Source organism: Ovis canadensis, chromosome 8 (genome assembly GCF_042477335.2).
Source record: "Ovis canadensis isolate MfBH-ARS-UI-01 breed Bighorn chromosome 8, ARS-UI_OviCan_v2, whole genome shotgun sequence".
In the NCBI taxonomy this organism is placed as follows: domain Eukaryota; kingdom Metazoa; phylum Chordata; class Mammalia; order Artiodactyla; family Bovidae; genus Ovis; species Ovis canadensis.
In genome coordinates this window covers 30,287,597-30,306,493 of record NC_091252.1, presented here as the reverse complement: position 1 = coordinate 30,306,493, position 18,897 = coordinate 30,287,597, and the positions used below count along the sequence as shown (strand labels likewise).

At 36.5% G+C, this 18,897-nt stretch overlaps 1 protein-coding gene across 3 annotated transcripts in view; it reads right to left on the bottom strand.

Annotated features, from left to right (window-relative positions):
• Positions 1–18,897, bottom strand: part of CEP85L (centrosomal protein 85 like) — a 141,102-nt gene that overhangs the window by 108,960 nt on the left and 13,245 nt on the right. For all 3 annotated transcript variants that reach the window (XM_069599139.1, XM_069599141.1, XM_069599140.1), the window contains exon 2: positions 9,652–9,813. In XM_069599139.1, coding sequence (XP_069455240.1) covers positions 9,652–9,813 — 162 coding nt within the window. The remainder of the gene's footprint in view (positions 1–9,651; positions 9,814–18,897) is intronic.

Genomic DNA, 18,897 nt, shown 5'->3' with positions numbered 1-18,897 from the left:
CTGCTGTCCAGCATCACTGTTTGAAGACATCAATTCTTTGGTGTTCTTTACAGTCCAGCTCTCACAACCGTACCTGACCACTGGGAAGACCACTGCCTTGATATAAGGACCTTTGTCAGCAGAGTAATGTCTCTTCTTTTCAACACACTGTCTAGGTTTGTCATCTCTTTCCTACCTAGAAGCTTTCCTACCATGAAACCTTCTGATTTCATGGCTGCAGTCACTGTCCACAGTGATTTTAGAGCCCAAGAAGAGGAAATCTGTCACTACTTCCACCTTTTCCCCTTCTATTTGCCATGTAATGGGGCTAATCCCATGATCTTAGTTTTTTTAATATTTAGTCTTAAGTTGGCTCTCCCACTCTCCCCTTAACCCGCATCAAGAGGTTCTTTAGTTCCTCTTCGCTTTCTGCCATTAGAGTGTTATCATCCACATATCTGAGGTTGACGATGTTTCTCCTGCCTGTCTTGATTCCAGCTTGTAACTCACCCAGCCTGGCATTTTTCATGATGTGCTCAGCATATGAAAGTGAAAGTGAAGTCACTCAGTCGTGTCCGACTCTTTCGGACCCCATGGACTGTAGCCTACCAGGCTCCTCCGTCTATGGGATTTTCCAGGCAAGAGTACTGGAGTGGGTTGCCATTTAAACAAAAGGGGTGACAGCAGACAGCTCTGTTGTACTTCTTTCTCAATCTTGAACCAATCAGATGTTCCATACAGGGTTCTAACCGTTGCTTCTTGACCTGAATACAGGTTTCTCAGGAGATAAGTAAGACGATCTGGTATTCTCATCTCTCTAAGAGCTTTCCTTGTCATCATCCAAATAGTCAAAAGCTTTAGTGTAGTTGATGAAACAGAGGGAGATGTTTTTCTGAAACTCCCATGCTTTCTCTATATAGGAATATTCCTCACTTTGTTGTGATCCACACAGTCAAAGGCTTAAGCATAGTCAATGAAGCAAAAATAGATTTTTTTGGAATTCCCTTGCTTTTTCTATGATCCAGTGTATGTTGGCAAATTTTTCGCTGGTTCCTCTGCCATTTCTAAATCCAGCTGTACATCTGGAAGTTCTTGGTTCAGGTACTGCTGAAGCCTAGCTTAATGGATTTTGACCCTCTTGCTAGCACGTAAAGTGAGTGCAGTTGTATGGTAATTTGAACATTCTTTGGCATTGCCTTTCTTTGGGATTGGAATGAAAACTGATCTTTTCCAGTCCTGTGGCCACTGCTGAGTTTTCCAAATTTGCTGGCATAATGAGTGCACCACTTTAACAAAGTGCTCATGTTGATATTTACAAATTACTGAATAGATAAGAAAGGACAAACATATCTTAAAGAACAATTTCAAATACTAAACTCAGAAACTTCCTCTTCTAGGAGGTGGAGTTTAATCCTTCCCCTCTCACTTGAATCCAAAGAACAGAATATAGAAAGGAGACAAACCTTTACTATATGGTGGGAAAACATAGCAAGTCTGATACTACTGGTTCCCGAGCATTTCTAAGGATTTTTAATAGTATAAATCAACAGTTTATTCCTGAATTTCACGTTGCTGTTTTAGAATGTAAAAGTTGGTTTGGATTTTTAATTTTTTTCCTGACTTTTAGTGGGTTTTCAGAAAGAAACAAAAGTAGAAGACTGTGCTTAGTTTATTCTCTTAAGTTGCAAATTCACTTCAAGATCTTTCTAGGTTGGTATATATGTAGCTACCTAATTGCTTTAACTGAATACACAGTGAAATATTTAACCACTTCCCTATTGATAAGACACTTGGAGTTGCTTCTAACTTTCTTCTAAACAGTGTTACGTGAATACTCTTATATATGTTATCTTTATTTACCTGTGTGTGTGCTGAATCAAGGATATATACACTTTACATATATTGTTTACAGGTTTCCCATCAGAGAACTGCCGTGAGGATTAAATGAGTTAACACGTCTAAGTGCCTAGAACATAGTTAACAGCCACACAACTGTTAGTTATCATTGCCAAATTGCCCTCTATAAAGGCTGACTACATATACTATTTTTTAGATTACTGTTTTTTTCCTCAACTTTGCTCAGACACTGGATATTAGTTTTTTTTTGAAAAGGGGCAATTTCACTGGTGAAAGTGGTATCTAATTGTACAGTCTTCACTTCACTATGATGACTTTCACTTCACTAAGATCATCTTTTTCATGTTTATTGGCCATTTGTAATTTTTACATGAATTGTGTGTTTCTACCTTTTATCTATGAAGTTTTTCAATTATGAAATATTTAAAATTTTATAGATAAACACCTATTTGGGTACATTAAATAAGAAGGATATATTTTCCTATTAATTTGATTACAAATATTTATGCCTAGTATGTTTCCTCTTATATTTAGTAGCTTTTAGCAGTGTTCAAAATGTTTGAATTTCTATTAAAATCTGTGTTGTATGGCTTGTTTAAGAATATTTCTAATGTAAAAATATAAAATGTAAAAATATAAATTTAAACTCCATTTTAAATTTAATTTTGTCTTACAGTTTGAGGTCAGGCTCTGATAACACTTTTTTCAGGCTTAATCCTCCCTTACTACTTTGAAATGCTATTTTTATATCATGTAGTAAATTTCCAAATAAGTGTGTGTTTTTAAAAAGTACTTAGGTTGATATATGTGCTAGAGAAATCTCAATATCTAACAGAGATTATAAACTTGTTTTCTTCTCTGATTTATTGCTTGATTCTGTTGTAAACTGGTAGGAGGACTTTCATTCATTCTGTGTATTATTTTCAAAGCATCACGAAGAAAGCCCCCATGTAAGCCTGCCTAACCCTTGAATTCCTGGGTCTAACCCAGTCCTCAGCTTATCTCAATGGCTGGATTTCCGTGGAGAACAGAGCAATTCTAGAAGCCTCAGGTAATATGCATTAGCTTATATGACTCATATCACAATGAAAAAGAAAACAAACTCTTTTTTTAGAACTGCAATACAGAGGTTTTTGGGTTTTTTTTAAGCCAATTACAAAGTATACCTGGGATGATCCAGTTTTATTCTCAAGTTTGTATGTATGTGAATAAACACAGGACAAAATATCTAGAAGAACATGCAATACCCTAGTAACACTTGTGACCTCTGACAACAACGCAAGGATCAGAAGACGGAAGATAAAGGGAAATTTTACTTTTTCTCTATTTAATTCTAAATGCATTTAAAATTTTCAAAGCCCATAAATTTAATACTTGAAATACAAATTTGCTTTAAAAATTATGTTCATATAAAATAAAGTTACTCCATTTTAAATGTACTTTTTAAAAATGTGCATTTTTCACCTTTTTTAAAATCATGGTGGGGGAATAGAAAAAATACACATACTAGTTGACATTAAGGGAAAGTTTTACCATCTTTTTCAAATTATTTTTCTCTTTATTTTTTCTCATTTATATCTACATGACAAATTCTCTTGTTTAAGATCATTGCCTAAGTTCACAAAGTTACATTCTCCCCCTCATAGAACCCACTGAAATAACAGAAAAGTAATCAAGTGGAAACTCATGGCAATGAATAATATAGGACTGTCAGCAATAAGAGATTACAACGAAATTTCGGAAGACAAAAAACGAAGTGTGGTCACTACTGAAAAACAAGTCTTGGGAATGGAGCACAGGGAGTCCACCTCCCCGGGGAAACATCAAAGAGGCACTAACGCCAGAAACGTCAAGTGCAAAGCAGGCTAAAACAAGAATCTGTAACTGAAAGTCTCTCTCTATATATACATACACACACACACATATATATATACGCATTGTTTCATTGAACAAAATCGAGCAGCCAGTACATACTACTCCCTATACCAGTCCCTATTCTATGATATAAACAATAAATAACAAACCCAAATAACAAACAGTAAACAACAAGTAACAAACCCAAAGTAAAGCAGGGTAGTAGGTATAAAGCTGTGACTAGCAACAGAAGTATCACTGTTATAGGCAACCTCCCCAGGGAGGAAAAATTTGAAGAGACATGAAAAAAAGTTAAGAGTACAGGGAAGGAGAACAATCACTTTTTATTAAAGTACTGATGGTACTACAAAGAAACTGTGCTAAGCAATTTAAAAGTCATATTATTAAATTTTCGTAAGACTTTAAAAAAATATTATCTCCAATTTGAAGATGAAAAATCTCAGGCTCAGAGAAATGAGGAATTATTCAAGGTTGCACAGATAATTAACTGATAATAGGTCTAACCAAAGCTATAGCTCTTAATCATCATATTGATGAGAATAAATCATTTCATCTTTTGAAAACTAGTTTACTAACATCATATGATATCACTGATATGCAGTGACCTAAAAACAAATGGTACAAATGAACTTATACACAAAACAGAAACAGATTCATAGACTTAGAGAAGGAACTTGGTTACCAAGGGGGAAGGGTCAGGGCAAGAAATAGGGAGTTTGGGATTGATATTAACACACTGCTATATTTAAAATGGATAACCAACAGGGGCTTACTGCATAACACAGGGAACTCTGCTCAGTATTATGTAACAACCTAAAAAGGAAAAAGAATTTGAAAAAGAATAGATAACACGTATATGTGTAAGGCTATGGTTTTTCCAGTGGTCATGTACGGATGTGAAAGTGGACTATAAAGAAAGCTGAGCACCGAAGAATTGATGCTTTTGAACTGTGGTGTGGAGAAGACTCTCGTGAGTCCTTTGGACTGCAAGGAGATCCAACCAGTCCATCCTAAAGGAAATCAGTCCTGAGTGTTCATTGGCAGGATTGATGTTGAAGCTGAAACTCCAATACTTTGGCCACCTGATGTGAACAGCTTTTATTTGAAAAGACCCTGATGCTGGGAAAGATTGAGGGCAGGAGGAGAAGGGGACGGCAGGATGAGATAGTTGGATGGCATCATCGATTCAATGGACGTGTTTGAGTGAACTCCAGGAGTTGGTGATGGACAGGGAAGCCTGGTGTGCTGCAGTCCATGGGGTCGCAAAGAGTTGGACACGACTGAGCAACTGAACTGAAAACACTTTGCTGTATAACTGAAACTATCACAACACTGTTAATCAACCATGGAGGTCAGAAAGAAGTGACAATATTTTTCAAGTAGTAAAAGAAAAGAACTGTCAAACTAGGCAGTATTGTATACCTACTGAAACCATCCTTCAGGAATCAAGGTGAAATCCAGACAGTCTCAGTTGGGGAAAAACTAAGATAATTTGTTGCCAGCAAATGTATCCTAAAGAAATGACTAAAGGAAATCCTCTAAACCAAATGTAAACAATAAAATGGAACCTTGGAACAACACAAAGGAAGAACACAGGAAGCAAAAATATGGGTAAATATAGCAGGTTCTCTATCTCCTCCTGAGCTTCCTAGATGATGTTTAATAGATGTTGTAAAAATTATAACACTGATACGGTTATGATTGTATGTAAAGGAAAGAGCTGAAACAATTTTATGATAAATGGGGTACACAAAAGTATAAAAGGGAGAAAACGCTTCTATACTCCAAATGTTAAAATGGTAAGCTATATATACATAAGCTATGTATATTATATATAATATAACATATAATACCTAGAGCAACTGCTGGAAGAGCTATACAAAGAGATACCCTTTTAGAAATACTATAGTTAAATCCAGGTAGAATTCTAAAATTGTTCGAGTAATCCAGAGAAAGCCAAGAAAGTGAAAACAAAAACAAAGAGAACAAACAGAAAGTCTGAGTATTAATACATCAATAATTACATTATATGTAAACAGACTAAATATACCAACTAAAAGACAAAGACTGGCAAAGTGGATTAAAAACCATGACCCAACTGTACATTGTTAATAGTGATTTAACTTTGAATATAATGTTTAGACAAGTTAGAAGTAAAAGAATAGAAAATATATACCATTTAAACATTAATCAAAAGGAAGTAGAAGAGGCTATATTAAACTAGATAAAGTAGTTCAGTTCAGTGCAAGCCAGGCCTCCCTGTCCATCATCAACTCCCAGAGTTCACCCAAACCCATGTCCATTGAGTCGGTGATGCCATCCAACCATCTCATCCTCTGTTGTCCCCTTCTCCTCCTGCCCTCAATCTTTCCCAGCATCAGGGTCTTTTCCAATGAGTCAGCTCTTCACATCAGGTGGCCAAAGTATTGGAGTTTCAGCTTCAACATCAGTCCTTCCAGTGAACACCCAGGACTGATCTCCTTTAGCATGGACTGGTTGGATCTCCTTGCAGCCCAAGTAAACTTCAGCACAAAAAAATTACCAGAGACAGAGAAAGACATCGTACAATAATAAAAGAGACAACCCACCAAGAACATACAGCAATCCTAATTGCACATGCACAGAACAACAGAGTTGCAGGTTATAAAACTAAAAGATTAAATGTACAAATCCACAATTACAGTTGAGACGTTTAATACGTCTTTTTTCAACAACTGAACAACTCAACAGAAAATCATCAAGGATATAAAAAAAAGATCAACACCATCATCCAACAGGATCTACTTCCTCAAAAGGACAAACTATTGCAACTCACCCAACATGAAAGATAATTTGAGTAGTTCTACGACTATTAGCACTATTGGTGCTGGAGAAGACTCCTGAGAGTCCCTTGGACTGCAAGGAGATCAAACCAGTCAATCCTAAAGGAAATCAACACTGAATATTCATTGGAAGGACTGATGCTGAAGCTGAAACTCCAATACTTTGGGCAACTGATGCAAAGAACTGACTCATTGGAAAAGACCCTGATTCTGGGAAAGACTGAGGGCAAGAGGAGAAGCGGGTGACAGAGAATGAGATGGTTGGATGGCATCACCGACTCAATGGACTTGAGTTTGAGTGAACTCCAGGAGATAGTGAAGGACAGGGAAGCCTGGTGTGCTGAAGTCCACGAGGTCACAGAGTTGGATACGACTGAGTGAAGAACGACGGCTATTAAGGAAACTTAACTCATGATTTTAAGCTATTAATATAAAAAAAAAATTCTAGGCCCAGATGGTGTCACTGAAGAATTCTACTAAACATTTAAAGAATTAAAACCACTCTACACCATCTCTTCCAGAAAATAGAAAGAAAAGAAACACTTCCCAATTCATTTTAGAAAGCTAGTATTATCCCGATATCAAAAGGAAAAGCACTCCTACTCACAGATGACATAACCATCTACAGAGAAAATTCCAAGAAACAAATCCCCCAAAAACCCTCTGAGAACAAAAGAGTGAGTTCAGCAATCTTGTAATATACAACTAACATATTGGTACCAAACTTGGACTATAAAATGCCATTTACAATCACTCTCCCAAGAATGAAATACTTAGCTATAAATCTAACAAAACACGTATTGGACATGTAACAAAACTATACAACACTGGTGAATGAAATAAGATCTAAATAAATGGGAAAACATACCAATTTAATGGATTAGCAGAAACAGAGTAAAGATGGCAACTCTCCCCAAACTGATAATGGACAACACAGTTCCTATTAAATTCCCAGCAAGACTTTTTGTATAGTCAAAATTATTTAAAACTTACACAGAAAAACTAAACAACCAGAACAGCTAAAACAATTTGGAAAAAAATTAAGTGGATATTATTCTGGTTTCAAGATTTATATTGCAAAGAAAAGAAACCTCAATCTAAATCTCACACTGTGCAGTTGAGGATCAGCATGTCTGGGTTTTCCACACACCACACATTCCAAGAAAGGTTTGGCCCTTGTCTGGCTCCTAAGATGTAACCTCTAAATTCTTGAAACATCCTGCCTAATAAGAGTGTCTTTGTTTACCTGGGGACCTTGGGTAACTCCAAGCATATAGTCTATGCTAATAATGTGATTTATGGTAGGAGTCTTGAACCATGTAAGGTGAGCTTGACTTCTCAAAGGCTGGAAACTAAGGTCATGCATACGGGCATTCAACCATATCAATATAACCTACCCACAGTAAAATTCCTGAACACCAAGGACTGGATGGTCTTGCCGCTGGATGTGCCCTCAAACAACACTGCTGAGAGAACCAATCACTGTCCACACAGCTCCACTGGGAGAGGACAACTGGGAGACTGGGCCTTGTGTTTTCTGGACCCTGCCCTCTGCTTCTCTGTTGCTAATTTAAATCAGTATCCTTTGCTGTAAAAAACTACAACCTCTAGTACAAAATCTTTTCTGAGTTCCAGCAAATAACTGAGCCTAAGAGTAGTCTCAGGAATACCCAAACATATACACATTATAAAAATATTAACTCAAAATGGACCACAGACTTACAGAATATAAAATGACTAAATTTTTAGGGGGAAAAAAAAGAGAGAGAGAGAAAAAAGTAAAAATATTCAAGATCTAGGACTAGACAAAGAGTTCTTAGCCTTCATTCCAAAAGCACGGTCCATACAGGCAAAAACGGATACACTGGATTTACAAGCTTAAAAACTGTTGCTCTGCAAAAGACACGGTTAGAGGATGAAAGACAAACCAGACTGGAAGAAAATGTTTACAAATCAAATAGCCAACAAAGGATTAGTGTCTGAAATACACAAAGAATGCTCAAAACTCAACAATAAAAACAGAGAAAATCCAACTAGAATACAGGGAAAAGACAAGAACATTTCAACAAACAGAACAGATAGATGGCAAATAAACATCTGTGAAAAAATGTTCAACATTATTAACCTTTAAATGAGAATTAAAACCAAAATGAGATATCACTACATTCCTATCAGAAAACCTAAAATTTAAAAACCAAAGAAAAAACAAATAAATAAAAATCACCAGGGGCTAGCAAGGCTGAAGAGAAAGCTTGATGACTCATACTCATCTATTTGCATTGCTGATGAAAATATAGTAGTCACTCTGGAAAAGAGTGTGACAGTTTCTTCAAAAACTAAACACGCAACTCCCATACGACCAGCAACTGCACTCTTGGCCACTGACCACAGAGAAGTGAAGACGCATGTCCACGCCAAAACTCATGCAGGAATGTTCACAGCAGCTTTATTTCTAAAAGCCCCAAACTGTAACCAACCCAGATGTCTTTCAGTGGTTTAATGGTCGGGCAAAATGTGGTCTCTCCAATGCCACCATTGCTATGAAAAGAAAGGGACGATTAATGCACACAACAACCAGGATGAATCTTCACAGAAAAAAGCCAATTCCAGAGTTACATACTATATGGCACAATTTATAGGGTATGCTTAAAATGACAAACAAAATTACAGAAGTGGAGACTAGATTAGTGGTTTCCAACAGGTAAGAAGAGGCAGGAGGGAAAGTGGGTATGAACAGAATCAGGTATACTGTGGTGAGAGAAACGTTCTGTATTTGACCTTATCAATGTGGTGATACTGCAGTGCAGTTTTGCAAGAGACCAAGGGGTGGGGGAGCAATGAGATGAAGGTTGCATTAGCATCTCTGTACTATTTCTTTAAATCACGTGTGAATTTACAATTATTTCAAAATAAAAAGTTTAGTTTAAAAATGAAGGAAGGAAAAACTAATCTGATCAGAAGAATAGTTTCATTTGACATACAACAACACTGAATATTACTAAATATTCAAACATTATTTTATAATTTTTTAGTTTGGAACAATAAGACATGTCCCTTGCTTTCTCAATTACAACCATTCCACAAAGCTTCATGTCTAACCAGTAAGAATTTAGCTCACCTTCCACGCTGTCAGAACAGGAGGTTCCAATGCCAGTATCACCACTGTCAGAAGCTATACTATGTCTCCTGATATGGCTATTTCGCTGGTTAGATGGGACAGTTGTGGCCTGCCACAATGATTCATTACCAGGTAACCATGCTGATGAAGAATAATCTGGGCCTACAAAGGAAAATATGCAAAAAGTTAATAAATTTATAATGTCTACGAGTAGGTAGAAGACATCTTTTGGTCTTGTAAAAAAAATACAAATAAGATAAAAAGCTTATTTTCTGCCAAAAATAACTTAAATAGATCAGTAATATCTATGAGTCACCAAATAAACTTACTTATCAGATATACACAAATTCGATGCTGACTTAGCAGCTTTCTTTGGCTGAAGATATCTGATTTCTGCTTACAGATACTGAACTTTTAATCACAGAACTACTGTCTAATGTAAAATATCAACTCTATCATCAATCTGTTTGGAAATGTTAGCACTTGCTCTGTAATATTTGATAGGTAGGCATCTGTGATCCCACATACAGACATTATCTGAGAACTGGGACTCAGGAAAAAATCTAATCAAAGCATAGTGCATGACAATATGTGTAGAATGCACTTGTGGAAAGTCACTCAGTTGTATCCGACTCTTTGTGAATTCTCCAGGCAAGAATACTGGAGTGGGTAGCCTATCCCTCCTCCACAGGATCTTCCCGACACAAGAATCAAACCAGGGTCTCCTGCATTGCAGGCAGATTCTTTACCAGCTGAGCTACTAGGGAAGCTGGAAAGTCAAAACAATCTATTTTCAACTACTATATCCTAACCACTTAAAAGTTAAAATTATTTTGCGTTATTTTAATTGATTCTATTTCCTTAGTTATCTTTTGATAAAAGTTTAACACCAGAGCATTTCCTGGCTCTTAATTTTCCCTTTTGAGTTACAATAAACCTTCACTGTTCAGCTAATTTATCACTTTTCAATGTTCTCTTAAACTTCATTTTCACTTATGTTGCCCATTTTTACTTAACTGACATTTGCCTCTTCCTGATTTATCTATCACTTTACCTTCTTGTTCATTCCTTCTTTCACTGTCTACAATGTCTCAAAATATACCATGGACCAGGGTCAATCTGTGAACTATTTACTACTAGCCTGTTAACATTTAGGAACAGAAAAAAAGGATAAGCACTGAAAAACATTTATAGTAATTTGAAAGCAATTTTAAATCTTGAAATTTATATAAAAGCTATAGCAGTACGTGTATCTTTATTAATGGTTAACATAGTGACTCTAAAACTGAAGACTGTAGACTTATTTGTGGGTGTTAACAAGTTCTGTACAAGAATTTTGAGACTTCATTTCAATTATACCCTTGAAAAGTAATGAGCACATTACAGATGACCTGAATAGCTACCTTAAAGCAGACTTATTATCACATAATTATAATGCTCCCATTGGGTTTTATGTTTGCAATTGCGGTTGCTTCCAAGTAATGGAGAAATGACAAGGCACTTATCATCATGATGTTAAATAAGACACCTTTACAGAATTATCATGTTACATGCTATTGAAATTGGCAGGCAAGGAGAACTTTCTAGCAGTTTAATAAACACAAGAATCACAAAATGACAAACATATCCACATAATTAATCACCATTATTTTACATTTAAAATAGACATTCTCTATATTATCAAAACATATAAAGAGATTAATAATAAAATCAGACCTGAATCTATTTTCTACCATATTAACCCCAACATAAAAGCTTTAATTTTAATAAAATACTGTATCAAATTATTTTATTTTCTATTTATATGCAATTTATAAATTAAGTTTGAATTAACTCAAATTTAAAAAATGGTAGCCAAAGAAACACTGCCACCAGCTTTGAGGTCCAGAACAAGTGAAAACTGTAGATTCTACACCAATCTCAAAACTGGGTTTATCTTAATTCATCTGATTAGGCACTCATATATTAAAGCACCAAGTGAAGGCATTCTGTCACCAAAGGTACTCTACTGTGATCTATTATCTGCACCAAACATCCTTCCTTTAAACAGTTCCTCAAGTATTAATAATGTTCCATTTAACTGAACTCCAAGTCCTATCTAAACCATTATCAAAAAGGAAAAATAGCCCACTATTTTCTCTCCCAAGTGCAAACCTATTAGTTGGAGAAATATTTTTTTAGGAATACTCAAGAAAGAACATGGGCTTCCCAGGTGGCGCTAGTGGTAAAGAACCACCCTGCCAATGCAGGAAACATAAGAGACGCAGGTTCGATCCCTGGGTGGGGAAGATCCCCTGGAGTAGAACACAGCAACCTATTCTGGTATTCTTGCCTGGAGAATTCTATCCATGGACAGAGGAGCCTGGAGGGCTACAGTCCATAGGGTCGCAGAGAGTCAGACACGACTGAAGTGACTTAGCAAGCAGATAAGAGCATAAATATGTTGGAAGTACATGGAAATGGCAAATAAAGATATGAAAAGATGTCCAACCTTACTAATAATGAAATGAAAAAGACAACAATGCTTTTATTTTTAGACTTTTAAATCATCTATAACATTAAATACCATTGGCAAATATTTGAAATACCAATGTCAAAGTGCAGGAAACGTCCACATACTTTTATGGGTACATAAATTCATAGAGCGTTTCAAAATTAGGGCATCTGAAAACAGGTATCTCCATCTCAACATGTACCTAAATTTCAACATAAGACCTCCTACTAGGAATTTTTATAAAGAAATAACAGAGAAGTATAAAAATATATAAGCACAAGGACAGTACTTCTTAAAATAAAAAAAATAAATGCCGAAATGGCAACCCACTCCAGTGTTCTTGCCTGGAGAATCCCAGGGACGGGGGAGCCTGGTGGGCTGCCATCTATGGGGTTGCGTAGAGTCGGACACGACTGAAGCAACTTAGCAGCAGCAGCAGCAGCAGCAACAAAATACAATCTGTAAGTTAGTTGACACTATTCAAGGGCTAAAACTAATTTTATTGACCTATTTTTTTAAACATGTAGTGATATCCAAAACGTTAAGTATGCATGGGAGAAAAGCATTGATAGAGCTGCTTATACAGTGTGCTTCCGTGGCTGCAGAACAGACTGTACATTTACACATAAGGAAACAGGAGCTTTCAGGGAGCTCCACACCTAAATGTTGATCCTAACTACAGTGTTTTACCAAAGAAACAAACACAGAGACATCTGCTCTGTCACTAGGGATGATAATGATGATGATTATACACGATCATCTTAAGAAGAAAATGCTGATTACTTTTACTCATTTGCAGATTACATCAGCATTTGATTCTGAAAGGAACCAGTTACAGAGCAAGATATGTAAATTCAACAGATTCCTAGTCAACAATTTTATAAAAGCTGCGTTAAGACCCCTGAAATGAAGTAAATACACCTGTTTTTAGACAATATAACTATTTTGAGCAATGTAGAATAGTGTTACATGTTTATCCCACAACAACTCCACTCCATTTATTGTTAACAAATCTTGACCCAAGGAAACCAATTGTATATAGAAAGGATATAATCTTCCCCGCCCCATGTACACACACAGACACACCAGTAACGGGGATTAAAAAAAAAAGAGAGAGAGACAACCCACCAATAATGATACAGTATTATCATCAGAAGCTAGAAAGACGTTCCTAGCTTAAATCATTAACTATTACCAGGAAGAACGGCTCAACAAAAAGTTCTGTAAAAGGTCAGAGATTAATATTTTCATCTTTGCAAGCCATCTGATCTCTATCAAAACTGTCACCACTGTCATAAACGCAGTAGTAGACAACAGACTAGGTGTGGCTGTGTTACAATAAAACTTTACAAAAATGATGACAAGCTAGATTTGACTGACAGGTCATAGTTTGCAGATCCCTGATCTAGAGTAAAAAAAAAAAAATTATTCTAATTTGTAAATATTCTCTAAAATTCAGCTGATTCAAAATGAGTAACTCTAGGCAGCACGTTTATCCATTCCTTTATTCAGAAGAAATTCTAGTTCATCCTAGAGCACATACCAGCGAGCACTGCTGCTCTAAATCTGACAATTCACGGCAGCACTATCGAAATTTTCTGTGGACTATCAATGCCAGTAACTTTTTGGATTTCTTTTTCCAGAACAAACAGTCTCAGTTTGTAATAAAGAAGAACCTTTTATCGTCTATTATAAGTTAATCACTAAAGGTAGGTTGCCTATAAGCTATACACACATTATAATGACCCATCTCTGGGAAACCTCCCAGATAATGAGCATTAAGGTTAAAAAAAAAAAAAACACCTCTGTTCAGCTCACAGGAAACATCCAGGCCAGGCCCACCTGTGAACAACTACAGGGAGGCTAACACATCCCCTCCAGAGGCTGATGATGTTCAGTTGCTCAGTCGTGCGACTCTTTGCGACCCCATGGACTGAAGCCCACCAGGCTCCTGTGTCCATGAGATTTTTCCTGGCAAGAATACTGGAGTGGGTTGCCATTTCCTTCTCCAGTGGATCTTCCCAACCCAGGGTTCGAACCCATATCTCCTGAGTGGGTTTTTTTACCACTCAGCCACTAGGGAAAGCCCCAGAAGCTGATGAGAACCATGAAATGTCTGACTTGACTCCCTCTCCACTGACCTTAAAAGAAGCCTGAATTCTAACTCAGGCCAGGCCAGAAGATTCTATGGGGAATGAGCTTACCATCATCTGTTTGCTGGCTTTCCAAATAAAGTCACTACTCCTTGCCTCAACAACTCATCTCTTAATTACTGGCCAGTTATAGGAGCTTGGACTCAGTGACAAGTTTATTTGTATATTTTTTCTTGGGGGGCGGGGCAGGGAGGCATGCTGCTTGACTTGTGAGATCTTAGTTCCCTGACCAGGGATTGAACCCAGGCCCTCGGCAGTGAAAGCCTGGAGTTCTAACCACTGGACCGCCAGGGAATTCCCCTGCATGGCTGAAAACGCTCTAACAACATATTAATGTGTATGATGATTAATTGTATGTATCAACATAACCGGACAATGAGGTGTCCTCATATTGGGATGTCTTACATTTAAACTGTAGACTGAGTAAAGCAAACTGCCCTCCATATGTGGAAGGGCCTCCATCAAATCGGCTAAGGGTCTGAATAGAACAAAAGGCTGACACACCCCCAATAAAGAGAGAATTCTTCCCATCTGAAGGTCTTCAAAACAGAACACTGGCTTTACGCTGTCTTTCGGACTGGAAATGAAACATCAGCTCTTCCTGGACTTCAGGCCTTTCAGCCTTCAGAATGAAACTCTACCATCAGCTCTCCCGGTTCTCAGGCCTTCAAATTCAATTTGGAACTAAACGATTGATTTCCCTGGGTCTCCACCTTGCTGACTCAGCCTGCAGATCTTGGGTCTTGCCAGCCTCCATAATCACATGAATAAATTCCTTACAATAAATCTCTTCCTTAAGTTATATAGAGATAGAAAGAGAATATAAATTTTTTTTCCTCGATTGCACATAAAATACTCTCCAGGAGAGATCATGCCTTATGCCACAAAACAAATCTCACTACATTTAAGAAGACTTAGAACATACCAAGTCACGTTTTCCAATGATAATGGTATGAAATAATTTAAAGAAGAAAACAGAAAGCTCACAAATATGTGGTGATTAAACAACATGCTCCTAAATTACCATGAGTCAAAATGGAAATCAAAAAATATCTTGAGACAAATGATAGAAACACAACATATCAAAGCTTATGGAATGCAAAAGCAGTTCTAAGAGGTAAATTTATAGTGATAAATGCCAACATTAAGAAAGCTCAAAGGAACAATCTAACTTTATACCTTAAGGAGCCAGAAGAAGAACAAACACCAAAGTTAGTAGAAGGAAGGAACTGATTTAGGATTCCAGGCTTTCACTGCCATGGCCCAAGTTCAATCTCTGGTCAAGGAATTGAGATCCCATAAGCCGTGCAATGCAGCCAAAAAAAAAATTTTTTTTTAAAGAAGCAAGGAACTAATAAGAATCAGAGTGGAAATAAAAGAAATAAACTAAAAAAAAAAAAACCAACAACGGAAAAGACCAATGAAACTAAAAGTTATTTTGAAAAGATAAGCTGACAACTGAACGACTAAGGAAAAAACAAAAGCCTCAAATACAGTCAGAAATGAAAAAGGAGACATTACAACTGCTCACACAGAAATACAAGGGATTATAAGAAACTGCCATGAACAATCCTAAGCCAACAAACTGGACAACTTAGAAAAAATGAATAAACTCCTAGAAATATACAACCCACCAAGACTAAATCATGAAGATAAAGAAATCCGAACAGACTGATTACTAGAAATCAATAATCGAAAACCTTTCAACAAAGATATATTCAGGACCAAATGGTTTCAATGAGGAATCCTACCATTTAAAGAATGAATACCAATTCTTCTCACACTCTTCAAAAAAATGGAAAGGGAGAGAACCATTCCAAGCTCTTTAAGAAATCATTGTTACCCTATACTGAAGACAGATAAGAACACTACAAAAAAATCACAGGCTATTATCCCCAATAGCATAGATACAATATCTTCAACAAAATAATAGCAAACATAATTCAACAGTACATCAAGAGGACCAAACACCATGGTCAAATGAGATTTATTTCAAAGAGGCAAGTATGGTTCAACATGTGCAAATCAATAAAAGTGATATACCACATTAACAAGATAAAGCACAGAAATCTACATAAATTCAACAGATGTAGGAAAAGTATTTGACAATATTCAACATCCTTTCAAGATAAAACTCTTAACAAATTAGATATAGCAGGAACATGCTTCAGCACAATAAAGGCCATACATAACTATCCACAGTTAACATCACATTCAACAGTGAACAGCTGAGGAGCAAGATCAGGGACAAGACAAGGATATCTACTCTCATCACTTTTACTTAATAAAGTACTGGAAGTTCTAGCCAGAGCATTTATGCAGATACACAAGAAAAAGAAATGAAGGGCATCCAGATCAGAAAGGAAGAAGTAAAACTGTCTCTGTTTGCACATGACATACTTCATACAGAAAACCACCAAAAAATCAAATCAGCAAATTCAATAAACTTACAGCATACAGAAATTAATACACAAAAATCAGCTGTGTTTCTATATACTAACAAACAACTGAAAAGAGAGATTAAGGAAACAATCCCACCTAAAACTGCATCAAAAAGAACACTTGGAAGTGAATTAAACCAAGGAGGTAAAAGATCTGTACATCAAAAATTAGAATACACCGAGATGAAACAAAGTGAAGACGACAAAAGTAAGTGGAAAGATATTTCATGCTCACTAATCAAGAGAATATTGCCAAAATGTTCATACTACCCAAAGCAATCCAAATTCAATGCAATCCTTATAAAAATTTCAAAGGCATTTTTTTACAGAAATAGAAAAAAAATCCTAAAACCACAGAAGACTTTGAATAGCCCACTCAATCCTGAAAAAGAACAAAACTGGAGGCATCAAACTTCCTGATTTCAAACTATACTATAAACCTATACTAATCAAAACAGTATTGTCATTTAAAAAGATTCACAGATCAATGGAATGGAACAGAGAGCCCAGAAATAAACCCATGCATACACAGCGAATTAATTTACTATAAGGGATCCAAGAATATACAAGGGGAAAGGACAGTCTATTCAATAACTGGTGTTAGGAAAACTGGATAGCCACAGGCAAAAGAATGAACTATTCCACCATCTTACGCCACATACAAAAATGAACTCAAAATGGATTGAAGACTTGTAAATACGACATAAAGCCATAAGACTCCTAGAATAAATATACAGATATGCTCCTTAACATTGGTCTTGCAATGAGTTTTTGGATTTTGACACTAACAGCAAAAATAAATGAATGGAACTACATCAAACTAAGGGCATTCCAGGTGGTGCTAGTGGTAAAGAATTTTTCTGCCAACGCAGGAGACGTAAGAGATGTGGGTTCAATCCCTAGATAGGGAAGATCCCCTGGAGGAGGGCATGGCAACCCACTTCAGTATTCTTGCCTGGAGAATTTCATGGCAAGAGGAATTCTGGCAGAGGAGCCTGGCAGGCTGTGTCCATAAGGGCGCAAACAGTTGGACATGACCGAAGCAACTGAGCACAGCATGGCAAAAACTAAAAAGCTTTTGAACAGTAACTAAAATTTAAAAAAGAGAGAGAGAGAGGAAGAAGGAAAAAGAAAGAAAAGACAATCTATGGAATGGGAGAAAATATCTGCAAACCATATACCCAATAAGAAGTTAATAACACAAAACACAAAGAACTTATACAACTCAACAGCTAAAAACCATCCAAATAAACGATGATCTGGATAACATTTTTCCAAAGACACACACACACACAACAGAATATTATACAGCCATAAAATGTAAGGAAATCCTGCCATATGCAACAACACGGATGAACCTGGAGGGCATTATGCTAAGTGAAACGAACCAGACAAAGAAAGACAAATAGTGCACGGTATAATACATGTGGAACTGAAAAACAAGAGTTGAACTCAAAGAGCTGAATGGTAGTTGTCAGGGTCCAAGAGATGGGGAAGCTAGGAGAGGCTCGTACGGTACCTTTCAGTTATAAAATGACTAAGTCTTAGAATCTAATGTAGAATACAATGACTACAGTTAACAACACTGTGTAAGCAAAATTTGCTAAGAGAATAAAACCTTAATGTTCTCAACTGAAAAAAAAGTAAACAGTGAGGTGATGGATATGTTAATCAACTCTAATCAGAATCCTTTCACAATGTACACATAAACCAAACCAAATTAAGGTATTCACCTTAATACAATTTTATTTATCAATTATATCTCAATAAAGCTAAAGAAAAAAAGAATCCAACATTTGGGAGAATGGGTCTTTAGAACGTTAAGCATTATTTCTAATAAGGAACTATTATAAATAAACACCAAAAGGGAGAAAGGAACAGAATCTAGGCCATTAAAATAATGAAGATTTAAAAGTGTAAAATGCTTATATTATCAAAGTAAGATAGAAAATACAATAAATGGGAAATTCACAAATAACCTCAGATTTCATATCTTCTAAGAATTCTCTGAACTCATTTTTTTGCCTGTTCCTAGCTTAGCATTCACCATATCAAATTAAAGTTATCTGTGCAAGTATCCGGAGAAGGCGATGGCACCCCACTCCAGCACTCTTGCCTGGAGAATCCCAGGGATGGGGGAGCCTGGTAGGCTGCCGTC